The 27,044-nt window shown below is 40.7% G+C and overlaps 1 protein-coding gene across 1 annotated transcript in view; it reads left to right on the top strand.

The window, feature by feature from the left end:
• The window catches only part of ANKRD26 (ankyrin repeat domain 26), a 147,582-nt gene that overhangs the window by 78,295 nt on the left and 42,243 nt on the right, over positions 1 to 27,044 (top strand). Inside the window, exons 21-30 of the mRNA XM_019509242.1 lie at positions 287 to 1,285; positions 2,159 to 2,406; positions 5,645 to 5,791; positions 9,429 to 9,462; positions 9,710 to 9,848; positions 11,040 to 11,253; positions 16,156 to 16,339; positions 22,095 to 22,241; positions 23,910 to 24,866; positions 26,010 to 26,162. Of these exons, the coding sequence (XP_019364787.1) occupies positions 287 to 1,285; positions 2,159 to 2,406; positions 5,645 to 5,791; positions 9,429 to 9,462; positions 9,710 to 9,848; positions 11,040 to 11,253; positions 16,156 to 16,339; positions 22,095 to 22,241; positions 23,910 to 24,866; positions 26,010 to 26,162 (3,222 nt within the window). The remainder of the gene's footprint in view (positions 1 to 286; positions 1,286 to 2,158; positions 2,407 to 5,644; positions 5,792 to 9,428; positions 9,463 to 9,709; positions 9,849 to 11,039; positions 11,254 to 16,155; positions 16,340 to 22,094; positions 22,242 to 23,909; positions 24,867 to 26,009; positions 26,163 to 27,044) is intronic.

Here is a 27,044-nt window from a genome sequence, read left to right as displayed (position 1 = left end):
TAAGTTTAGATGCTTTTATATACTTCAGATGACATAAAATGGGCAAATTAAAAAGAAAATTTGTTGTGCAGATAAATCCATTCCTACCAAAATAAAACCCTAAAAATGTCTTTGTTTTATAAATAAGATTTATAAACTTCCAGAATATTTAAGATTCCCAACCATGATTTGTTTGGCACAGATTTGTGATAAGTGGCAAGTTTACAGTGTGAATTATTTTACGAGATTAATTATACCTGCTGGTTTTTTGTGTTAATTTTTCTTTGTCTACACTTGCTTACTTAAGGATAAATATATGTTAGACACAACCAACTTGACAGAAAAAACAGCACTTGAAAATCAGACTGACAAAACAGAGATTTCACTTTTACATCAGGAAACACTAGAACAAAATGAACAATCAAACAGAGAGCTTGTGCAAGTGAATCCAAAACTTTGGGAGCAAAGATACGAAAAAATGTGGATTGAAAATGAGAAAAGGGATTTGAAAACAAATTTTAAAAACATTACAGCAGAGCTAAAGCAGATGTTTGGTGAAATTAATGAAACTGAGAAAACAACTACACCTACAGAGGGGACATCAGAAGATGGCTTCAGTGAAGGACTGGAGAGCATTTGTGAAGCTCCACTTAAACTGACAAAACCCACCAATCACACAAAAAGAAAAGGTGAATTTGGGGATTTGCAGTCTGTACCTGAACAAAAGGAATCCAGCTGTGAAGTCTTAATTCCAAAGTCTCCTGATCAGTATGTTTTCAAGGCAAGCTGTGAACCTATTTGGAATGTAAATGAAGAAAGTTGTACTAAAGATGAAGTAAGTACAAAAATAGCAGAAACTAAAGACGTGGAAGACCAAATGTCTGACACACAAATAAAAAGAAATGCAGATGGAAATACTATTTTAGAGAGAAACCTTGATTATTCACAAAAGTACATTTTGGAAGAAAGCATTTTGGAGAAAAGTTCCCAAACTCTTGATATCGTAAGACCTGTTTCTACAGATGATAAAAATAAGCTATCTGGTATAGTGAAGAGGAATATTGAAACAGACTTATCCCAGTTTAATGACAGTGTCCCCAAAGACTGCTTTGTCAGTAATCCTAAAATTAGCAAAACAAAAATTGAAAGTAATTTGAAAACCTCTCAACAATCTTGTGATGACACGTTGAAAAGGCAGCTTGATGAAGAACTGGAGCAAGATATGGAAAGATTTAAGAATGAGGTAGGAATGCTACAAGTAGTATTCCTGGCTTTAGAAAAAGAGAAGGTACAACTACAAAAAGAGGTAGAGGTTCACCTGCTGCTTCTCCATATTCTTTGATCTTTCTCCACATAAACCATCCTGTTCACTTCAGCTATTCATCATTAAAGGAAACTGTTTTGTACAAATTGTACTGCTTCCTGTGCAGTGCTGAAGAGGGGCAGATGCAGAGAATTGTTTGGGTTTTTTTCTTCCTCTGTTTTGAAAGTTTAAGAAAAACTGAAATTCAGTTTTCCATAGTAATTAGTCTTCAAACAAAGGGGCATATTCAGTTCTTCAACATGTGGTTCCCACTCCCATGACCTTAAAGGGAAAGCACAAATTTACATCAATTCAGATTTTGATTCAGAGAATGAAGATAGCTTCTGAACAGGATATTAACTAATTTGTGCATGTGTACCTCTGTTAACCCTTCGCTGAAACATCAGTTTGCTGTGAAACACTCTTTCGTTTTTGCTGTGAAACACTCTTTTTCATTTGAAGTTTATCATTTACATTTTTGTGAATCACATCTTTTCTGTCTTTAACATCGTGCTTTTATTCTAACTTTTTTGTATAAGATAAATTATGTTCGTTGCTTCATGTTTTAAGTTGTAGATGTTATTTAATATTTAAAGGCTATACATTTTTATAAATCTTGTTAATAGTGAGTGAATTCATCTTCCCCCCATATCTCTCAAAAGAGAAAGTACTCTGTTGCTGCATGTCCTCTGTTGTTCTGTATTGTGTGTTGCTGTTCTGTGTAGTGGAATATGTCAATAGAATGATTTAGAATGTAGTAGTACATCTGATAGCTTTATGTGAATTGTAGGGGTAAATACATCCTGTATGCAACATCTCTGTTTATTGGGTCAGGAAATACTGAAGCATAGTAAGCTGTAAACTTTCTTATCCTAGGTTGCAGAGGAAAAGAGAAAGCAGAAGTATGAAGAAATCGAAACAGTGGAGACAGAAGATGATGTGGATAAGTCAAACATATCAAATTTGACTGGAAGCACTGTTAATCTGCAGATGAAACAGAAGGTGGTTGTAAAGGGCAATGAGCCTTTTAAAAAAGAAAATGAAGAAATTATAGATGAAGAAAAACTAAAAATGATCCTTTCCTCCAAGGAGAGAGCAACATTAAATCAAATATCATTGAAGAGGTAAGCTAGTAAGAATAGAAATTGTAATCTTTACCTTATTGTCTGTAGAGGGTGTTTGGGGGGTTTTGGAGATAAACAAGGTTTCACAACTTTTTTTTGCTTACAAGTGATTTTGGATTTATTTTTCTCCCTAAAAAACAATTAAGGGCATAATAAATTGTGTACTGTTTATTAAATAAATGAACATGTTGGTCATAATTTCCAAAAGTAAATGCCTAAAGTTAAATCCCACAATTGGTTGCTTGATTTTTTAAAATACTAAAGATCCAAAATCTCCCATGGATTTCATTGTAAACATGCAGGCTCTAAATATATTTTAGAACCATAATAAGTTAGGCAGAATAAGTTTATCATAGTGGTTCTCAGCCTTTTTTTGTTTCAAGTCCCCCTTGTTTAGTATCAAGGCATCCTTTGGAAAATGCCAGCTCTTAGTTTCCAGTGATTTTTTGACTATGGAAAAACATTAGAATAGTCTTCTGTAGCAAAGAAATCCAAGAAGACCACAACAAGTCAGAATGTTTTTGACACTCTGAGTTCCTATTTTAAATCTTTGGTTTATCATGTAAATCGTGTTTACACACCTAACAGTGGTAACATTGTATGGTACCCTACAGCACCCTTGAAAGGATCTCAGGGCACGTGAGGGTGCCACAACACCACAACTGAGAATCACTGATTGATGATTAGTTGCAGACACAGCTATAAAAAGGCATTGGCTTGCAGCTTGCTGTTTTCCTTTTCAGATTATGCCCAGGTGTCTCTTTGTAGCCAATAGGTTTAGCAGTTTCCTTAATCCGTGTGCATGGTTTTGGTAGAGACAAAGGAAATGATCATTTTAACAGACTGACCACAAGAGCTAGAATGGGCTCAGGTAGACAGTGCTTGGCCTGCTAGTCACATATAAACAATTACTTTAAATTTAGCCACCCAGGAGCTAAGATCTTTTTAGCCTTTTAGCCATTGTTCTTGTTAACTGATGAACTCAGTTGAGGGCTCATCTGATGAAGAATTTTCAACTCTTTTTCTCTGTTGCATGCAGGCACATTCCTAACTTTGACCTGAACACATTATTCTATAATATTATTATGCTACCTCTGTAGCATGCCACAAAGCTCATTGTTACTCAGAGTGCTACCTTATTTACTTCTGGGGCATTTTAAGAACTCAGGGTGTGGACAGACATAATGCTTAGAACATTCTAAATAAAAATTAAAATCCAAGAGTCTAGACCTGCATGCCACGTAAGACTGGCCTATGGAATGTTTAAAAAGCACACCAAAAAAATCAAGTACTATTTTGAGCTGGTTCTCTGTGAACTGGCTCAGCGTTACATGGAGTCACAGAAACATTCCATCGCAAACTGTCCCTTTCCTAATCCCCCGCCCCCAACATCTACAAAGCAAGGGGCTGCTCTGGAATACAGTCAGTACTCTATTGTGCAAACCCCTGCGCTCAGCTTCCCCTCCCATTGGACCAGGCAGACCACAGGAGCAGGAGTGAGGACTTCAAAAATAAGAGTTATATAATATATAATAAGAATTCTGTCCCCCTGCCCTCCCAGTTTCACCACTTTCCTCCCTTCCCCTCTATGATGAGCTGCATGCTGCCTTCCCTCTCTTCCTGCTGTCCCTGCTATCACTGGCTGATGCAGTGTGAGGTGGGAAGCTTCAAAATCATTCCTGCCCTGATTCACCTGGGGACAGTGGCAGCAGGAACAAGCAGGCTTCTCTTTTCTGCCCTGTGGCCCCAGGTGTTCCCTGACAGCCCAGAAGCAAGTATGCGGGGGGCGGGGAATGGGGAAGTCCACCCACTGCCACTGTTGCTGTCCCTGGCCCAGCCCAGCTGGAGCAGACAGGAGTGTCTAAGTGTACAGGCCATGAGCATTCTGTGCTAGGGATGCGAACAGCTAAACAATTAATAGTTTAACCAGTAAGCCCAGTGATAACCAGTTATACTTTACTGGTTATCATTTAGTGTGTGGCAGGGTACAGTCCAGGGAAGGTGTGGGAAGGGAAGCCATGCAGTTACCCCAGCAGGAATCAGAAGGTGGCAGGGCAGGCAGTTAAGAAGGAGGGAGGGAGAGAGCAGCATGAAGGAGGGGAGGGGGAAGGGAGACCAGTGCCTATAGCTAGGCTCCATGGACCCCAGTGCAGTTGCTTGCAGCCTCCCTGCTGCCTGCCATGAGAAGCCTGAACTCCAGGAAGGCTTCTGCTTGGCAGCAGTGCAGTCTATTTAGAACCCTTAGTTATCCACACAGACATTTCAGTCAAGAGACAATTATGAACTAGTTCTCAATCAGTGACATACTTGGAACAGTTCAGCTGTTATGGCTGTCTATACCTACAGAATCACAATCTGCTTTTTAGTGGAATTCTCCCTTGCCTAAAAAAGAAAGTACCCAGTGCCAGCACGGTTCCTGATACAGAGTAAGTTCTCTGGTGTGCCAGTATACCTATGCACTGGGGAACAAAACTAGTACATTGCCCACTCCCTGTTCTTTCTTGCCAACTCTTTATCTACAGATGCATGGGGATTCAAGGATTTAGCTCTGTGGAGTCTTTTTTTCTACCATAATGACCTGGGTAGCCAGAGCAAGAAAATAGTGCACTTACGTTCCTTTGTTCACTTGTTTGACTAGGAAATTTGGGGACAGAAACCGCTAAGAAGATTCTCAGTCTGGATCTAGTGAACAGCTCATCTGGACAACAGTGTGACCACCCTTAAAATAAAGGATGTGAATAGGGTGGATGTAAAAAAAGTGTTGCAGAGTTTTGCATGGGGTATAATCACAGTAAAAAAGTAATCCTATTCAGTGAAACTACAGTATCATAATTAATTAATGTATGTATTTGAATGCAAAGGTGTAGCATAAGAAATTCATGTAAAATTTTTAGATTATTTCTTTAAGAAAGACATGCCTAACCTTGAAGTGAATTCCTGCCTCTGAGTAACTGCGCCTGCTAACAAAAGATTCAAATTAGCTTCTGTGGCGTAAATCTAGTCCACATTCTTATTGTATTTGACAATATGTTGTTTTGGGAAACTAAAGTTGCTTGCAATATTGTCATCTTTCAGTATACTTGGTGGAACCATCCTTAATGTTCTATCATAGAAAACATTTTTCTTCCAAGTTCTTCAGTATTCTTGGGTATTGTCATCTGTGTTTTTGTATTTCTGATGCAAAATGTTTTATTTGAAGATATTGAACGTTGAATTTTTCTTTATTCATTTAAAGCAGTAAGCCTGCCTTGAATATGAAAGACCTAAAGAAAAATAAAAACAAAAAGCGGATTTCAAAGCAAAGAGCTAATCAGCAGATGAATTCTGCCAGTGGAAGCCAGTTTGACGATAGCACTTTGAGTGAAACTTCTCAGGATGAAGGAAGGTACTGACTATAACAATTTTGTTACCATGTAAGATTATTAGAAATATAACGTATTTAATAGTAAACCTCATTGAAAGATGTAACAATTGAAATAATTGTATCTGTGTGTGACAGGGGTGCCACTATTGGAGCCTCTCCAGGTATGGCTCCGCCCTCCTGCAATGGGCCAACCGCCTCCTTACTTGCCTGCCACACCTTGATCTTATTTAATGATCAGATTGTTGTAATTAGCAGGAGGCTGCCTATTTCTATGCACCCCGATGACTGGGGGCGCTATCTGAGGCTCCTTTTCCTCTCCTACACCACAGCCCAAGCCTGCAGATAGTGCTGGTGTGATCTGATTTGGGCCCTGTTATGTCTCAGCCCTCCTTTTGCCTTCGGGACTCCTTGCTGCCCCCTGTCTCTCTCTCGGGGCTCCTTGCTGCCCCTCCGCACTCTTGGGGCTAGGCCAATGCACCCTGCAAAATACTGCGCCTTCTCTGGTGCCAGGAACCCCCACACTACTGGGGAGTCCCTATGAGGCCTTCTCCAACCCCTAATAGCCTCACCTGGTCCTCCGGTTAAACAGTAAACATAAAACACAAAGCCCCCGAGCTATAACATAAAGCTAAACCATCCAGTCAGACAACAGTTAATCCCTACCAGGCAAAAATACTCCAGCTCATAGCAGCAACCTGCAGATACTCATGCAGCCAAACCTTGGCCTTCTCTCCGCCCTGGCTGAGCTCCTCACTCCTTGGCTGCCAGAGGAGGAACTGCCACCCTAGCCTCCTGCCTGGGTTTAAGAAGGGCTAAGCCCTGCCCCTTCCTGTCAGGGGGTTTTGCTGGTTGCCCTGGCAACCAGCACCTGTGTTGCCCTGGTGACTGGCGGCTGCGCCTCCCCCTTGTTCTCAGGCGCAAGGCACCTAAGTGCTCTGCGACACTGTGACAATCTACCTATGACTCTGGGAATTTCTGAAGTACAGTAAGTCTTGTAGTATATGACTATTCTCCCCTCCTGTGACAGGCATTAAGGACAGTTAAGCTCAGTGGCACTTCTGTGACCTGGTGAACTTTGGTGCATGGGGCAGCATCAGTAGCTGTATTGCTGGTAGCGGTCAGGCCAGCACTGCAGTGGCTATTGTTTTTGTCTTCCTGTAACTCCATACCCAGGGCTGGTGCCCCAGTCACTCCCCTTTTGCTATGATGCTGATTAAGCACTGTTGTACTCTCAACCAGAAAACAGAAGCAGAGGAATTGAAAACTCTCCTTTTGCCCCCTCATCTCCAACTTCTCTTGTCTCCCTGTGTTCAGAAGCATTTAACCTTCACCCTATTCTTTCTGCTCCACTTCCTTTTTTTCTCGTCTTCTCTCTGTCATCCTTTTTCATGGAGGGAAAAGAGAAAAGGTAGGCAGATGAGGAGAAACAAAATAAGGGAAGAAGAGCTTCAGCTCTGAACTTTTAGCTTTCCTCCCTTGTAACACCTTCATGTGCAATTGGCACCCTATTAGGGTACTGCGTACCCTAATTACACAGATTCACAAGATTGTTATGCAGAGAATTATTTGTCTTGCAATTTTGTCTTACTTTGTTTCAAAGTAAGACCGTTAGGGTTAGAAAGATAAGCATTTGTGGCTTCATAACTCATAGCAGGGGATGGCAAAATCTGGCCCATGTGCTGAAGCTAGCTGAACAGGAGATTTTATCTGCCTGTGGCAGGTCCCTCAGCCCTACCCAGCCCAGGTGTGGGCACCAGCCTGGGCCCTAGTGCAGCCAGTCCCACCGCCCCTTGGCATACAGTGAGGCTGAGGTGGCACCAGAGCTAAAATCCTCTTCCCAGCAGCCCTGGCATCGGTGGCTCCTTGCTGCCGCAGCCAGTATGATGCGGCTGCTGAATCTGGCCGTGCTCCCCAAGCACCAGGCCTGTCAACCCTGCACCCACTGCCAGGGGTGCTGGGTAAAGCATGCAGGCAGGTGGGATCTCTATGAAGACCAGCCCAGAACCCACTCAAATAAAAAGACAAAGATTTTTTTCCTCAATCAGCATGGGGGAAAAAAGCCCCTCTTCTTACATTCACATACAAGAAAACCTTACTAAATACATTGGGTGTCATTAAACTGCTGGCAAAAGCAGCATATACTTAATAATAGAAACCAGTTATAAATTTGATTAAATGTAGCCAACACTGAGCATGATTATAAAACATTATGGCCCATATTGGACAAACATGTGGATGGGAATCTAGCACAAGAATAAATTAGTGCATCCCACCTGAATAAGATGCATAGTAGTACCCACTAAGTGCAGTCCCTCTCAGTTCCAACTCTTTTCCAAGTTATGGTGAGCCACTACACTGCAAATATTTCAACTTGCTTTTCACTCCCACAACTGAGCTGCGCCTTTCTTTCCCATTTCTAATGATTCCTGTTTCTTCACTAGCCTTGAATGTATGGCAAACATCACGAAATGAGACTCCAAACAGTTCAGCCAGAATCACCCTTGTTACCTCATCTTTCAGCCTCTTGTATATGATGTGTGTGGCCCTGTCCTCCATAAGATGAAGCCAGGCCAGGTTGCTGTGTGCCTCATCTGCATATAAATTTTGGAGGGTCCCAGGACTCATGACTAAAACACCCAGTTTCAGTTTTGATTGGGGGGTGCTAATCAGCCCCCCATTTGTTGGAGGGTGGTATTTGAAGTACACATACATATTTAATAGTTCTGAGGTATAGGGTCACCGTGTTTTGAAACTATTGACTCTGGTGGGACTCAGCCCAGTTAACTATATGGTAAATCAGGAACCTTTTGGCTTTGGACTAATGCCATGCATAGTTTATATTACATGTAAGTAGGCACAAAATTGTTGCTTAAAAGTATGTTTATGGAGTGCCTGTAGTAAAACAATAGTGCAGGGTCACATTAATCATATGTAACATGCTGAGAGAGGTGGCAGCAGATGGATTCTAGATGAACTGTTTGGGGCCCCGTTGGGTAATGTTTTCCAAACTTTTAAGGCAGGTGAAGAAACAAGAATCATTGGAAATGAAGAAGGAAAGGCGCATGTCAGCTGTAGCAGTGAAGAGAAAGTAAAAATGTATTCATTGTAGTGGCTCACCATGACTTGAAAGAGATTTGGCATTGAGTGAGATTGAGCTTAATGAGCTCTACAGTATGCAGTATGCTGAATACTGAATACAGTATTCAGGCACGCTGTGCTAACCTATCCTTGTGGTGGGTTCCTGTTGGTATGTTTGCTCAATATGGGCCATATGTTTTTTAGTTATGCTTAGTGTTGGCTGCATTTAATCAGTTTCATAGTTAGTTTCCATTTCTGAGTACGTGCTGCTTTTGGCAGAGTTTAGTGATGGACAGTATATTTAATGAGTTTTCTTTGTATGCAAATGTAAGACAAGGGACTTTTTCCCCTATGCTGATTGCGGGGGCGGGAACCTTGTCATGTATCTGGGTAAATTCAGTAATAAAGCAATGTGTTCAGTAGCCCTGGTGGTAGCCCATCACTATTCTGTTAGCTTTCCTTCACATTTTATACAGGACTAAATCATAAAAGAATTCACATTTATTAAATAAATTAAAGTTTGCAAAACTTGAACTTTTAACATCAGCTTACAACATCAAAAATTATTTTTATTTTCTAGACCCGGAACCAAATCAGTGAATGAGAAGAATACGGTATGGTAAAACAGTTTTCTAAATAAAAAATACCAAGTTAAATGAAATGCTTACGTACTACCATAAATAAGCATGGGGTTTCACCAGAGGTGCTAATTGCTTTTTGGACTGTGAAAAGTTTAGTTTTTCACACTTGAAACTAAACATACGGAAAATAGTTAAGAGAATGGACAGGAATGCTTGTTTTTGTGATAACGGTCAGAAATAAATTCTTTTTTTACTTCATAAAAATATATAATGTTTGTAGATTACATCCAGGGATGTTGCAGATGATTTAGATGATTTAACTCAATCTTCTGACACGCCTACTGAGGACCTAGAGTTGCCTACTACAACCTACAAAGAGGCAATGTTGCTGATAGAACAGCTTACTGTGGACAGTAAAGGTAAAGAAAAATCTGATCTTTATAGCAATCAGGCACAATGTCAATTTGAGTTGTCTGGAAAATTCAAATTTTTTTATTAGTTTGTTTTGGAAATATCATTGTAGATTCAACCAAACTAGGTTTCCAAATGCTAAGTATTCTAAATTTTTACTTTGTCCTTGGAGTTGTCATCTCCTTAAGCTTAAAAGCTATAGTGGTCTGAAGCATTGATTCAAATTGTAAGGCAGGGTGAGATTCTCACCCATATTCTGTTTCCTGTACACTGGAAAAAGGTGCTTCGAAAGCTCTAAATTAAACTAACTGGAGAGGAACTTCCTCTGTTCAGGATCTGGGAAAGATTGCCTCGAAGCCATGTCTATACTGGTTCCCTGCTGAGCCTGGGCTTACCGCCAAAGAAAGAAAAGGCAACTATACACATGCAGTGAGGCGAGCTCATTTGACAAACTTTAGTTAAAGTGACCCCGCTGCCATTTTTTCAGTCTGGGGACACTGGTACATGTGATGCTCCAGGTGCTTTAATTAGAGCGGCTCTTGGAGCTGCTCTAATTAAAGCCCAACCCCTGGAAAACCCCTAAAAGAACTGCTTTCAGTTAGGCTATATATGTTGTTAGATTGTCTGAGAACTCAAGATTGCTTTTAGCTGTATGTTGGACCAACATGTCTCTTAACTATACAGTTAGCCTAATAAAAGATATTGCCAAAGAAATGTTACTTCTTAGCCATATGTCCAGTTAAATTGTCAGACTTAGTTGTGCAGTGTGTGGGAGTGAGTGAGCTGGGCTTGTTGTGTTGGCAGTTGTCACAGGCTCAGCAGGGAGACTATAGAAATATGGCTTTAGAAGTACATCACAACTGTCGATCTGTATTCTGTAGACCCTGGCTAAAGCACAGCAAGATGTTTTCTTTTATTAAAAATATAAGCCATCTTTACACACACACATGCGTGCGCGCGCGCGCGCACACACACACACATTTTCAAACATTATTTTTGTCTATATGTAGGAGTAATCTTGATCATATGTTTGAAAGTGAACTAAAATAAGGTATTAACATTGCTTTTAATGTAAATAATGATCCATATACCAGAAATTGAAGTATTTGGAAATGGAAATGAAAGAACTTTCTGTTGCTTTTTTTTTTCTTTTTTTTTTACTAACTGAAAGCTGCACATATTTTTGTCTTCCCAAATAGATTCTGTTATTCTCTTGAAAATTCAGAACATACTTCATGGATACGAACGACTAATAGAACGTGAAAAGGGTCGCTATACCCAGCTCTTGGGAAAAGTAAGAAAACTTGAGAATGAAAACAAAGAACTACAGTTAATATTGGAAGAGACCAGAGAATTGAAATCCAGACTGGATCACCAGAAAATGGAATGGGAAAGCGATGTCAGCAGTCTCAAGTATGGAATTTTAAATTCTTGTAAACAGTTTAAAACACTGTTCTGTGAAAACACAAATATTGACAGGCATTGAAGGTGTGAGATGAGATGCCTTTATTTTTTAACCACATTCTTAACTCATTTGGGTGAGTTCTCAGCACCTAGCAGAATCAAATGAAAGGTTGGTCAGAAAACTTCTTACCTTGACAGTAGGTCCTTTGGGAAATTCTTTCCTACAAGAATTTTCAATTCAGAAGATTTTATTTCACTGGAAATTTCACTAGAATTTGATTTCACTAGAAGCCTGGAAAGTGAGTAAGGCCCCTGACAAACTTAGCATTTGTAGCACTACAATTGCAGCAGCACTTTGAAGTGCTATAGAAAAGTAGCTTTATGGACAGAGACGGACATACGTGTAGCTTTAGAGACAGACATCCCACCTCCCCTGCTGAGCCCTTCAACGAGGGTACAAAATCTGTATAAAGGCATGCAGCAGCATGGTCTTCAGTTAGGGGGCACAATAAGGGATTGCTCAGCCTTGTAACTGACCAAAGATGAACAGCCTCATAGGGATTACTACTCTCTAGCCCCTAATGACAACTCAGGTGGCTCTCATCAACTGTCCACCTTACTCTCCCTTCCACCTCTCTAGAAGTAGGGTATGGGAGAGAGGAAAACGCTGTGGGGTGCCAGGGGGACCACAAGATTCCCTGTCCATGTCTAATGTGTAGCACTACTAAATGCAAGTTGCAGTTTCATCCAACAACATTTTTGTAACACGTTTGGTATTTTTGTAGTGCTACAGGGGGTACACATGTCTGTGTGACTTTTTATAGTGCTATAAAAGTGTTTGTAGTGCTACAGTATATTGTATTCAACCGGGACATGAGGGACTTATTTGTGAGATAAAGTAAGGAGGAATGGAGTAAAACATAACAGCTGTTCTTCTCTCTCTTGATTTGACCATCTTGCTCAATTTATATTTCACACCCCACATGACCCTTTCCTTCTTGGTTAGTATACTAGGAACTCGCCCTTCTCCTCTTTGCCTAAGTTAACCATTGAATTTATTACCAACTAACCATAAATGATCCAGTGCACAGCTTTACATGAAAGGTGTGTGTGGTGATATGCTTTTGCTGAGTCTCACAACAGTTGTTCAAGACTAAGTTGTGTTTTCAGTTTCAGAAAAATTCTCATTTATAAAAATTGGTCATATTAATATTATTTGTATATGGGTGCATGTACACGTTGTCTTATAGAGAACAGAAAATGACAAGTTCTGTACCCCAAATAAATGATTATTTAATATAGTTTTAACAAGAGATGGCAGCAAAGGAACATGGAGAATATAACAGTGGAAGATCGTGAGCTCTGGTCTTTGCAATTTTATTTCCTTCTGTTTGCATATAGGTTACTAAGAATTGTGTTTGGTATCCAGAATGAAGTCCTAATGAGGACTCATATGTTACACATGAGGAAGAGAAATTAAATAAGGAAAGTCAAGTTTTAAGTTTCAGCAGACCAGTGTCCCTGGAATAGATCTGAATGGAGTTTTTAGTTGTTGCTTACAATAAATAGGATGGCTTTTAAAGTAGATGCGCTGTATATATGATGAATTCAAGTTTGAAATGTTGCTTTGATTTGATACCAAAATTTAGTAGTTTTTTGTTTTCCGTTAACAAAATCCTTTACTATTGTTTATTTTAATGACAAATACTTTAATATCTATTTTACATGAAATAATAAAGACATGAATATCAGTGTTGCATTCATGAGAATTAGGGGTGCACTGATAGAGATTTTGGGGGCCGATACCAATTGTCAATTTTTAAGGAGGTATATCGGCTGATACTGGTCCGATTTCTGATACAGCTGTTAAGTCTGTTGTGGTAGATGGTGAGGGGGAAGGGATGGGGCATGGGGGGTAGATCAAGGCCTCCATAGTGAGGGAGTGGAGCTGGGGCAGGGACAAGTGCTGCCCTGCCAAGGGGGGGCAGGGCATGGGACAGAGCCACATCTCATCTGGGGGCATGGGGCGAGGGTGGCTCCTGCCTCTGGGTGCACCCTGGGAGGGCATGGGGGGGGTGTGCCTGCAGATCTGGGCAGGGGGGGCTGGGGCCAGGGCTGCACTGGGCTCTTACCAGTGGGGACTGGGCTGAGCTGGGCTGTGTTCAGGGTAGGTGGCAGCAATGCTGGGAGGGAGGTTATATGGGGGGGCTGCAGCCACCCCAAATTTTGCCGTAGCGCCTCCTAGCACCGCTCGCCCTGAGCACAACCTCGAGCGCAGCCCCCACACGTCAGGTAGAGCCTGGCACAGCCCTGGCCCCAGTCTGCAGTGGCAGCCCACCCCCCCGGCGCAGATCTGGGGGCACATGCCCCACACCCCGTGCCATCCCAGGGTGTGTGCAGTGGCGGGAGCCAACCCTGTGCCCTATGGACGAACTGCGGTTCCATCCCGCGCCCCGCCCCGGCTGGGCAGCTCCTGCCCATGCCCCACTCCCTCCCTCATTTCAGGGGCCTTGATCTGCCTCCCATACTGCTTCCCTTCCTCCTCCCCTTCTACCAGACCAGGTTTACCAGCTGCATGTAGCTCTCCATGCTGCCAGGCTGTGCTCCTTGCTGCCCGTGTGCTATGCTTAGGCTGGGCGCACACATGGGCATTTATCAGCCAAATTATTGGCCACATCAAGCCAATTTCTGATACAATCAATTTTCTTTATATCGGTGCTGATCTGATATTGGACCAATGTACTGGTGCCCCTCTAATGAGACTCTGTCCTTTAGCAGAGCTACAGTAAGAATTGCAAGGAAACTTTTATCTTTGTAGTTCAGATTTGTTTCACATTGTAGTGTTTTTGGCATATGATATTTTATTCTTCTATAAAGTTAAGAGTTGAAATAGTGAAGAGTCTGATATTTTTCCTGTCACATATCATTTTTTTAAAACTAAATGGTTATCAAACACAGGAATGATTTATCTTCCCAACATGAAAATGTAGACATAGACTCTAAATTGACTTTTTTTTGTTATGCTTCTGTTTGTTCCTGATTAGATTTAAGTATTCGGGGAAAAAATATCTAAACTCTCCATAAAGCCTCTGCTTCTATTAACATAAAAATTTGATTTATGTTGTACTTCCAGGCTGTCACATTTTTCATCATATTAAAGTTAGAGCTTTGCTAAGACCTAACAAGACTTTTCTAAAGTTTATTTGAGATGCCTTCATTCTTCTTTGGATATCAGGTGTTGGCTACAGCTGAGGCTTGGAACTCTGACTGGGGTCAAAGGAACATTGACTCTAGCCAGTGCTCCTGCTGGGACTTAAACCTGGAGATTCCCGGGTAAAGGGCTTTTAGATCAATTACTATGTTTGGGGTCAGGAAGTAATTTTACTCCATGGTCATATTGGTATGGATTGGAAAGGTTGTTGCCTTCCTCTGCACCAGGGGGAATAGCCCTCTTCCTGGGATCTCTTGACCATATATTAGCAAACTTTACAGAAGCAGGACATTGGCCATCATGGTCCCTCTGCTTTACTTTTGGCAGGTTAGTGTGTTATGTTGTCACGTCTTGTGTTAGGATTGACTGTAGTTTTGCTAAGAGGTTAGACAGTGGATTTGTATAGGATTGTTTGGCTAGGGATAATCCTGCTTCAGGCAGGTGATTGTACCAGATCAGTGGTTTTCAACCTTTTTTGTACCAGGACTCATTTGTAAACATTAATGGCCAGTCCCAACAAAATGACCCCCGCTCCCAACCCACTGCCCCCTGCACCCAGACCCGAGCCCTCACCCAGTGTGTAGGGCCAGGGGGTGGGTATGTGGGGCACAGGGAGCCCCAAGCAGCCCCTTGCAAACTGGAACTTTTTTCCATGTTTTTCTTCTTTAAAGTGGAATCCTTTTTTAAAGTTTGCTGGTCCATTTTTAAAGTTTGTTCGTGACCCTTTCATATATTCTTGCAGCCCACTTTTGGGGGCAACCCATGGGTTGAGAAACACTGGACTAGACTAGGACCTATGGAAGTCCTCCAGCCCTACTTCTTTCTGTTTCTACATGTATCAAAATAACTGCATGGAAAAATGTATTCTGCTTACTATTTACAAGATGTAATATCAGCCTACTACTACAAAGACCATATTTAAAACTGGTTAGTTTTGCCTTAAATAACAGCATTACTTTCCTAGTAATATTAATTTATAATTACTGTAAATATGTAAGTCATTATGTATTCCACATAGAGGGATATCTGGGGTTATGAAGCAATCTAATATTCATGTATTTCAATTTGATAGAACCTATCTTCTGCTAGATTGGTCTATCAGTGTGGATTTTTGCTCAGTCAGTGTCTGGACTTCCATTTTTTGTCCAGCTGAATTACTCTGCTTCAAATTGTTTTGGTCTGTATTGCTAATTTGGTATTCTGGATAATTTAGCTTTTTAGAAGAACAGAAGCATTGAGGAGGGAAGTTAGTATCCACCTCTACTGTAATCTCCATAGAAAAGATCATGTCAAGTCCACATCCAGGGGGTTTGGCCCAAAGTATAAGATATAGCACCTGCTACCCTGAAGGTATTCAAAGTATAGCTCCTTCTATTTTGGTGATGGCTTGCATAAATAATTGGAATATATATTTTTATAAGTCTGGAATAAAAATTGTTTTTGTTGCATAAAGTTTAAAATACTTGCACATCTGTAATAAAATGAACTTAGAATTTTAGAATTAATTTTTTAAAATCTGGTTCAGAGTCACAGTATAAGGTGGCAGAATTTTAAAATTGTGATTGTCTGTTAATTCTGAAAAGCTGCATAATATGGTATATTCATCTTTGTCAACTTTTTAACAGGCTGAAATATCAGTAGGTAAAATTCCTGCTAGGTGCATGTATGAATTTTGCTTTTAACGTAATGTTAAATTCCAGGTTTACTCTGAAACAAGAAGAAGAAAAGAGGATGAGTTCAGAAATTCTATATGAAAAAAACAGAGAACAGCTAAGAAAGAAAGAGGATCAATACTGTAAAGAGATGGAGGAGAAACAACAACTTGAGCTAACCCTGAGGGGTCTAGAAATGGAGTTAAGAACGATGAGAAATCACCTTAAACAGGTTAAGTAGACTAAGTTCCAGAATACAAAATTCAGCACTGTTTTCATATTTGTTTGTATTATGAGCTTTAATTCAGATGTGGCATTCCAATACTTTTAAACAATGTACATTTTAAGAAATTGTAGCTGAACGTTTATATTGGCCGAATATTGTCCTAAATGTTTGCAGGCAAAATTCTCGCTTTCAAGAGCTGGCTCTGAAGAGTTCTTCATTTAGGAGGGCATGCATCTGCCATATGTGTTGCTTTTACAAAGATCTACCCACCTTATTCTTCTGTCTGTTTCTATTTTTTTCAGACTGCTTACATTACTTGCTGAAAAGTCATAAAAGGGTCTGTCAGTCCCAGTGCCCATCAGTTTTTCTTATCTGCTCAGACCCCCACTGCTTTTCAGATGGTATTGTTTTTTGTGGCACCAAGGCATGTTTAAGATTGTCAGTCTTCTGGGGGCTTTATGTTCTGAGAACTCAATTTTCTGAGTCATTAAGTGAAGATAAAATTCTAATCGTTGTTCTGTGTCTGTTTTTGACAGAAATACAGTATAACCTCATAAATCCAGGTTTTTAAAAATCCGGAATGTTCAGAAATCCGGCATTTCGGTGGCCGGTCCTGGAGTAGCAGCTATCAGTTCTAGAGCCGCAGCCACATGTGGAGCAGTGGTGCGGAGTGGTGGATGTGGTGGCAGCTGCTGTGTGCGAGCTTCCCTCTCTGCCGCTGCCCCCCCCTCCCCCCTGCTCTACACACATTACTTACGTTTTAGAAATTCGGCATTTTCAAATATCCAGCAGGTGCTCGGTTCTGACCATGCTGGATTTATGAGGTTATACTGTACACTTTTGATGTCAGCTACCAGTACAAGGGAGATTTAGAATGTAGATACATCTTTATTCCTAGCTTTTCCACACTTTCATTTGCCCATGATTAATTGATTACATATGTTTACATTATAATATTAAGTAGAACAACATTATTAGTACACTAGTTTTCTAATTTTACTTTTAGTTTTCCATATATGCCTGTTTGACTTCAAATCTAAGAATTGTTAGTTGCTGGCGAATTTTGCCTTCCTTCTTTAAGAACATCAAGAAATTAAGGTTTTTGACATATTCTAATTTCCATAAGACCCTCGCCTTTTATCTCCCTGGTATTTTGAGTTCAATATTTTGTTCTAGTGTTCAGAATAGAAACTGTTTAACAATCTGGAAAAAGCCATACTTTGATTTCAGAAATATTTGATCAGTCCAGGTGTTACACTGCTGAAAAGTAGATATCCTTAGTATTCAGTGTTAAGAATTATTTTTTTATTTCTATGTGGACTGTAGCCAGGAGAGAAATAGTAGAATGAAGAAAGTAAGGCCTTGTCAGGAGCCATTCTATTCTTTTACCGGCCCTTCACTTAGAGGCTGTGTTCTGTCTAATGTTTTATGCAGAGAGCATGCACCTGGCAACACTTAAAGCAGTTTTCCTTCCCCTTTGTCATTTTCTGTTCCTCCTGTGAGGATGCAATCACATATAAGAAGTATGTATTTTCCAACTGTCTACATGTGATCTTGTGGATCTTTTCTCTTGACCTATCTGGGACCTTTAATGTTGAAAGATATTTAACATTAAGGCCTATTTAATATTGTGCATTCTTAAGTTCACCCTTCACATCATCTTATACTAGGGCTGTGTGAAATTTTGACAACTGTTTCGTTTCGGAGCTGTTTCGATGCATTTCGAGCTCAAAACAGTGAAATCAAAATGAAACAAAAGGCTTTGAAACAGCTTCAGGATGAAATAAGGGCACTCAAAATGTTTAAAAAGTTTTGAAACATTCTGAGTTTTGAAGTAGCCCAGTAGTGGGAGGTAGGGGAGAGCCAGGGCTGTGGTCCACCTCCCACCTCCAGGCTGAGCTCTGTGGGGCTGGCAGAGCCGATCGGAGCGCAGCCCTGGCTCTGCCCTGCCTCCTGCCACCGGGCTGCCCTCCAAGTGGCTCTGCCAGCCCCACGGAGCTCAGCCCGGTGGCGGAGCAGCTCAGAGCACAGCCCTGGCCAAGTGGCTTTTCCCTGCCTCCTGCCGCTGAGCTGAGCTCCGTGGGGCTGGCGGAGCTGATCAGAGTGCAGCCCTGGCTCTCCCCCGCCTCCTGCTACTGGGCTGCTCTCTGAGCGGCTCCACCAGCCCCATGAAGCTCAGCCCGGCAGTGGGAGACAGGGGAGAGCCACTGGCCAGGCTGAGCTCCATGGTGCTGAGCTCCATGGGGCTGGTGAACCTGCTCAGAGTGCAACCCAACGGCGGGAGGAAGGGAGAGCCAGGGCTTCACTCTGACCAGCTCCGCCAGCCCCACGGAGCTCAGCCTGCCCTCTCAACCTGGCCTCCCCCTGTCCTCACTGCTGGACTGGCAGCACCAGTCTTCCCAGTGCTGGGCGCAGGCTGCACCCAGCACTGGTCTGAGGTGGCAGCAGCAGCCTTCTGTCATCCTGAGCACAGATCTGGGGGCCTGCACCCCTGGGAGGAGTCCAGCAGAGCCCCACAGCCCTCCCGTTGGTGTAGGCCTCCAGATCTGCACGTGGGATGACAGGAGGCTGTCACTGCTGCCTGGTACGAGTGGCAGCAGCAGTCTTCCTAGGCAGGCTGCACCCAGCACTGGTCCTAGTCAGCGTGGCAGTCATTCTGAGCAGATCCAGGGGCCCACACCCGCAGGAGGAGTCCGGCACAACCCCACAGTCCTCCCGGAGGTGCGGGCCCCCAGATGTGTGCACGGGATGACAGGAGGCTGCCACTGCCGGAAAGTCACACGAGTTTTGCTTGTCAGCACCTTGAGGTGCAGTTACCCAGAAACCCCTGCACATATCTCCTTGAAAATTGGTAGGCTTCATGCCCTCAGAAGGGGCTACTGTCCCTGCAATTTTCATCCAAATCAGCCAGGAAATGACCAAGTCATAGGCATTTTCATGATTTCCCATTATAGCCTATGGGCTAAATGTTGAAATGTGTTGAAACAGCGAAACAGTTGTGATGAAACAAAATGGAACAGTGCTTTGAAAAGAAACGAAACGAAACTACTAAATGAAACACTGTCCCTTCAAAATGGTGAAACGGAAGTCAAAATAAAACAGTGCTGTTTTGCACAGCCCTTTCTTATACTCAGAACACAATAGCAAGTCCCCATCATGATGTTAGACCTTATTAGTGCAAAGAAATTTGCTGTGTGGTCTTCTGGGCATTCATTGATTCTTTCACATAAGTGCTGAAATGGCTGCCAATTACTGTATGAAGTAGGAGCCAATACTGAGTGGGCGCGTCTACACATTCATTAATGTGCTTTTAGTAATGTGCATTAAATTTAGTACTTCCAGGTGCCTGTACACAATCGTGGAGCCTGCTGCAACACGCTGTAATTACAACATATTGGAGTGGACTCGATGAATTGAGTCTGCTGGAATCTGGTAATTACTGCATTCCAGGAGCCTCTTGCGTCTCGTCTTGTGTATCAGTGTTCCCGTGCTTCCAAATGGCTTTGGGGCACTTGAATTAAAGCTTGTTTGATGAGCTGTAGTTCAAGCACCCCTGCCACCATTTTGAAGCACAGGGCCGCTGATACATGAGATGCTGTGGCGCTTTAATTAAAGCAGCTCTCAGAGCTGCTTTAATTAAAACACCACCCTTCCCACCCCCAGAGCACGTGTAAAAGTGGCTTCCATTGTGAAGTACTAGAAAAAGGCACACTAGCCTATTTTAGTGCACCTTAGTGAAAGAGCACAGTTTTTGTGATGCTTTAATGCGCATTAAAATAAGTTCATGCACATTAAGGCATACTTGTAGATGTGTCCAGTTAGTCCAAACTGTTTTGACCTATTGAATACAAATGTGGATGACACGAATATGTCATAGAGTCATCGAAAAGTAGGGCTGGAAGGGATCTCCAAAGGTCATCTAGTCCTACCCCTCTGCCTGAATTAGGCTCCAAACCATCCTACACGATCCATAATCTAAACTCTTCATAAAACTACTGTCAATCCTGACGCAACACAGACCTGACACAGGTAAAGCAGGGGAACCATGGCAGCCAATGTCCTGCTTCTATGAAATGTTGTCAATATATGCTCAAGAGATCCCAGGGTGAGGGCCACACCCCCTGCTACAAAGGAAGCTAAATCCTCCCGCAGTCTGTACTAATTTGACTATGGGGTAAAATTCCATCCTGACACCAAATATGGTGATCAGTTTGACTCTGACCCTGTAGCCAGGGGCCCCACTAGCTATGGTCCCAGCCGGAGCATTGGCTCACCCCAGAAAATGTTTCAAAATAAAATAGTCTGGTTGTCCTTCCACTAGTGCCCACACTGCACGATTAGTCTTTTGAAATCTCCTTGAACCTATTGCTTCAGAAACTGTGTGATAAACTTCTAAAGGCCATTGAACCTGAAATGCTTTTTAAGCAGTTATTAAAATTACATCTCTTCAGAACATAGATTAGCATGGCTAATATGCTGGTGCTTGAGATGGCAAAGTCAGTGGAACTTACATATTTTCAAAAATTTTACTTGTTGTGTGTTACTGGTCTTGCTGTTGTAAATTACTTGTAAGATTGGTGAATCAGATCTGTCCCTTTTATTAAAAATTACAGAATAAACAATTTGATGAAGACTTGTGTTCAATACAAGTATATATAGCCCTGATTCAGCAAAGTTCATGGATTCACTTTAAACTCCGTTCCTGTTAATCACAGTTTAACCACTGTGCTAAACTTTACATTCCGTTGAAGTCAAGGTGTTCCCAGTTTCCAAAATTAATAACTTAGTTAAATACCTCTATACAAAACACTGTAGTGATATATTTCAGCTGTGCCTGAATCAGGACTCTGAAATTACAATATTTGTGCATTTTCAGCTTTATTGGGGAGTTTCAAGTGCACCGCATCCATTTTCAAATTTATGCTCACAGTTTTGGAACGTGGTATTTAAGTTTCATAGTTTCTAGGGTTGGAAGGGACCTGAGCAGATCATCTAGTCCGACCCCCTGCCATGGCAGGAAAGAGTACTGGGCTCAAACGACCCCAGCAAGGTGTTCATCTAACCTCCTCTTAAAAACCCCCAGGGTAGGAGCCTGCACCACTTCTCTTGGAAGTTGGTTCCAGACCCTAGCCGCCCTGACCGTGAAGTAGTGCCTCCTGATATCTAACCTAAACCTACCCTCTGCCAGCTTGTGACCGTTATTCCTGGTCACTCCTGGCGGAGCTCAGGGGAACAGTGACTCCCCCAGTGCCTGCTGATCTCCCCTGACTAGTTTATAACAGGCCACTAGATCCCCCCTCAGCCTTCTCTTTTGGAGGCTGAACAGGTTCAGGTCCCGTAGCCTCTCGTCATAGGGCCTGCCCTGCTGTCACCTGATCATGTGAGTGGCCCTCCTCTGGACCCTCTCCATGCTGTCCACATCCCTCTTGAAGTGTGGCACCCAGAACTGGACGCAGTACTCCAGCTGCCTGTATTTGCTTAAAATGTGCATTTTTGTTCTTTTTGAAGATGCATTAGCAATAAAGATGTGTTTGTAATGTAACTTTACCATTAAAATAGACTATTTCAAAAGAATATTAAATCCTATCTTTGCAACGTATATTTGTTTTTTAAACATGTATATAGAACAAAAATATCAAAAAACTTTTGCTCCGGCAAATGTGCAGAACGTGTTTTATATTAATGAGGAGATGTGATACTAAGGGAACTTATCTGACGCATTTTTTCCAATATTGAAATATATAAAATGTTTTTGATTTAGGTTGAAGAAGAACGTAATGAAACACAGAGACAGCTCTCTCAAGAAAAAAGTGCCAGAGCTCTTCAAGAAGGTATTTTAAACAACCACCTTTGGAGGCAGAAGGAAATAGAAGAGGAAACTAGAATAACTATAGCTAAGAGTGCAGAAGTAAGTGGTTTTTTGTTCACTTCAAGTAAAATTACACTATATTTATAGTGGTGTAAGAGTGGTTATTCTGGCTGTGATGATACAGAAATTATAAGAGAGGCAAGGATTTCTTAAGGTAATATCTCTTATTGGACCAGCTATGTGGCTGGATTGACAGGCTTTTGAATGCAGGACATTTTTCCTCAGGACTATATTTATAATAAGGGTAAACAGAAGGGTTTGGAGTAGTTTTTGTTTGTTTGTTTTCACTTGTGGCATTGACTTTAAATGCCAAAATATTTTCCAGAGTGTTTTGTTTATGAAAACGGTATAGATTTGTACACCTTTTTTCCTTTTCACTTTCAGCTTTAAAATCAAGGATTTGATAGATGTTGCTTTGTAAAACATAATAAAGTGAACTTATTTTGTAATGTAAGTGACACTTTGTCATCAAATTCTTCAGTTGTCTGCTTGAACATTTTTGTAAGAAGAAATTGTTTTCTTATGTTTTAATTGCTTTTAACTTGGGAGTGACAAGGAAATTAAGCTGAAATATTGAGCTGATATCTTTTCTGACTAAAGTACTGTCAGCATACTATTTGAGGTTCCTGCTGGTATTGAGGTTACACAAAGTATCCATCAGGCTCACAGTGAAAAGTTTGTTTGGCACTAATACAATAATTTTTGGGTGATTGCATGGTTTCTACTACTTTTTGTGCAGGAGGCAACAAATCCTATTAAATATAGATGACATATAAACTCATCCTGAAAAAAATACGCTCTGGTCTATTACTGCATCATGTGAAAGTCTGGTAATTGAGGAATTCTTTGCCATGTAGTCCAAAATGCTCTGTACCATGGATAAATATTCCTGCACCAAACAGAAGAAAATATTCAAGTGGAAAGTGTATAAGGGGCTTCCTGCTATCCCTGCACTGTAGCATCCTCATGCCCCAGCCAGCCTCTGCAGTATGTTGAGCCAAGGCGGAGCAGCTCTGGGTTGGCAGTCTGACCCTTTAGGCCCCATCTAGCCAGTATTGCGCCGTCTGAGCTCTACATGCTGTGATCTCAGGCTCCAATGTAAATGCTGTGTCCAGAAGCAATAAACTCTGGCCCGAACAGCGCTGGAGTTTATTAGATTATTTATTACAGTAATAGCACATGTAAATGCACCTGAGGTTACATACTGAAAGTTCCAAATTTGGGAGGAAAAGGAAATGAAAAAAGAACATTTTACACAAATAGCTAATGTTCAAAATTTAAAGGAAGTATGTTCAAATAGAAATAATCAAAGAAAAGAAAAACAATAAGTAAAGATAAGTTGGAACACAGAACTAAAGAAATGGGATATACAGGATTGTTCCTAATTCTGCCAATGGGATAGCAACCATAAAGTACACTTTTAAAAAAGTTTTTAATCCTTAAATTGTTACTTTTAAAAAAGAAGCCATGAATTAGATTTACTGTTTTGGTTGGAATGACATTTTATAGTTCTGAAATATGTATATATTGGAAGATAACATGAGTTCAAAGTCTTTTCAGCAACTTTGACTGTAGTTTATAGTTAAGCTGTTTCATAAGTCATCCTTGATTATTAAAAATATCAAAATGCTTTTTCATGTGTTAAGTATTACATATATATTCATTATTCATCCTCAACATCCTGGTTTTGTGTTCTCAATTACTCAGCTACCTGATAATCATGACAGAGAAAAGGATTTGTTACACAAAAATCAGATACTGCAAGATGAAATTGCTATTCTAAGAATAGAACTTGATCGGATAAGAATTCGGCACCAGGAGGAAGAAACTAAATATTTGGAAGAAAATGAAGCCTTGAAAGAAAAAAATGAAGATCTTAAAAAGGAACTAAAACTAAATGAGGAAGCTCTAACACAGACGGTTTTTCAGTACAATGGGCAGTTGAATGTATTAAAGACAGAATCTACAATGCTAACCTCCAAAATAGAGCAGACAAAAGAAAACAAAGACAGGCTGGAAATAGAGCTTGAATCATTTCGTTCTCGTTTGAACTCTGCTGTTCAAGAACTTGAACGTTGTCAGGCATCAAAAAGCGATGTTGAAAGGACATTGCAAAGAGAGCGTGACGAGTGGCTTCGTTTACAAGACAAGCTTAGTCATGACCTCTCAAATCTACGAGAGACCAACAATAGCTTGTCTCAGAAGCTTAGTAAGGCTGAAACCAAAATTAATGGTTTAGAAAATGAACTTCATCAAGTAATGCAAACTCTTAGAGAAAAAACCTTGCTTTTAGAGAGCACTCAAAGAGAACTAAACCAGGCACAGTGTCAGGCAAAGGAACATGACCATGCTCGACAAATGGATAAGGATCAAATAAACAAGTTTAGTATAAAACAGGAATCAATGCAAGAACGATTGGCTCAGCTCCAAAGTGAAAACCTTTTACTCCGGCAGCAACTGGAAGATATGCAAAATAAAGGGATTATTAAAGAGAAAGTAGTGAGTGATGTCCAAGACAGATTTAATGATATTTTCAATAAGCTTAGAGCTGATACAGAAAAACAAGTCCATATGGTAGAAGAAAGAAATAAGGAATTAATCACCAAATGCAATACTTTAAGAGATCAAGTCTTTAAATATGAAACTGAGAAAGTTGAAAGAGAGGTAAGCATAAAATTTTCTGAAAAATATTTGAGCTTTATTCACTAAAGTTCCTGTGTTGTTTTGAGCTATAATAATTGGGAAAAGTAATTATGCTAGCTTATTTACACAGAAATATACAGTTATTTTTCTGTCCTGGAATAGGAGAAAGTTGTGACAAAGAGATCCATCTCTGGTTTCCTTTACCTCTTTATGCCACTCAGAAGATTTGAGCCATAACTCCCTAATGCAAACCTTTTCATCTGCAGTTCCTTTCAACTTTTTTCTTAGTGCTGTTTGTACATATTGAAATCAAAACTTATGAAGCAGTTAACTTTACATGTCTACTGGACAGTGAGAATACAAACTAGAATAGCATAGGGGAAACTACACAAGCAGAAGTTTAGGAGAGAGGAAATGGGAAACAAGTGAAAAAGAGGAGTATTAAAGAATATCTGTAAGCCATGGAGCAAGAAAAAAGAGGTTTAACACCAGGTATAGTAAACGAGGGTGTGAACTGAGTGGAAAGAACTAAGAGTAGTTTTAGGTTCGATCAATTGATGGTATGATAAAAAGAGGACAGAGGCTACTCCAATGCATGTAGTTACAGCACAGTACAGCAGATTTGACTAATCGAGTCTGCTGGAACGTGGTAATTACCATGCTCCAGCAGCCTCCCACATCTTGTGCAACAGCAATATTGAAAAATGGCAGCGGGCACACTGCTGCTATTTTGGGGGGACACTGATACATGAGACGCTGCAGAACTTCAGAGTGGCTCTTGGAGCCGCTCTAATGAAAGCACCGAACTCCTTCCCTCAGAGCACGTGTAAAAGTGCCCTCCATTATCAGGTACTAGAAAAAGGTGCATTAGCCTATTTCATGCACTTTAGTGAAAGCTCACGCTTTTTAGTGACTCTAATATGCATTAAAATAGGCTAATGTATATTAAAGTGCACATGTAGATGCACCCATTGACTACACTGGGTGAAGTGATCTGTTGCTATTACAGGGCTTCTCCAACATTACAGTCGCTTGCCATTTAATGCACTCCTAAATATATCAGTTGTACTTTTTTCTAGCTCTCAGGTCTTTATATCTTGATCTAGTCTTTTCATAATAATTTATATATACTTTGTCAATACTAACCTGAAGTTATTTCATTAGGGGATAGTAAGACAACTGCAGCAAGAACTTGCTGATGCTCTTAAAAAACAGTCAATGTCAGAAGCTTCACTGGAGGTTACAACACGTTATCGAAACGACTTGGAAGAGGACAAAATGCACTTGCAAAAAGAAATAGACAGGATTAAATCCAAGGTAAGCCAATGTTATACAAACTAATAGATCTGCAGTTTGGTTTGTTTTTTTCAAATAATGAAAGCCACAGAATGTTTTGATTATTTTAAGAATATTATTAAATAGAATTGGCTTCCTGTATTAGGTTAGATTACTTCATCATAAAGGGAAGGAATTGTGTAAAACTAAATGACATTTCTCTGTGTAGATTTTCATTTTACAGAATGCACAATATTTTGAAACATCAAAATCACAGTCAAAAGGCTAATTTCTATTGCAACTAGAATACTACAAATTTTCTTAACAATCATCTTGTGGTAAGCATGCCAATAAGATGTTAATGGTAAAAGGGAAGGAAATCATTTTTACCCCAGTTGTTGCTTTGTACTGACAGAAGTTGTGGTCATGCTAGAAACAGTATTTTTGAGCTCTGAAGGGACTTGTCTAAAGCTGTTTGGTTATAAAAGATCTCAGAGTACTTGGAGCCTTGAAGAAAGCAAAATTCAGTGTCCTAAGTAGTCTTCCAAAATTTACTATCCAAAACTAATTGGATAGTTTAATTGGGTTCCATCTTGTAAAATAAGTGACACTTCTGCATGTTGTAAGCTAGCATTAGTTATAGCTAAAAAATAATGTTCTCTCAGAGCTGTATTTTTCTTTTTTAAAACATTACAGAAGACCTGCTTTCCTACTTTGAGCAGAATTGGAGTAATATATTTTACTTGCAGCAGCAGCAGCTGCATTAAGGAGCTAAATATTTGAAACTTACAAGCTGCAAATACTGGCTTATGCATGAATTCAGGCAGTGAGAGTGTTTCACTATTCTCCTGTCTTAGTCATTGAAGACTGTACCATCATTCTCTCTGTCATTCAAACCTGTAACCTGGGTTTCATGTGCAACTT

This window comes from Gavialis gangeticus, unplaced genomic scaffold, assembly GCF_001723915.1.
Source record: "Gavialis gangeticus isolate Ggan-Ray unplaced genomic scaffold, GavGan_comp1, whole genome shotgun sequence".
In the NCBI taxonomy this organism is placed as follows: Eukaryota; Metazoa; Chordata; order Crocodylia; family Gavialidae; genus Gavialis; species Gavialis gangeticus.
The sequence above is the reverse complement of the archived record's forward strand: the minus strand, read 5'-3'. Positions and strand labels throughout refer to the sequence as shown.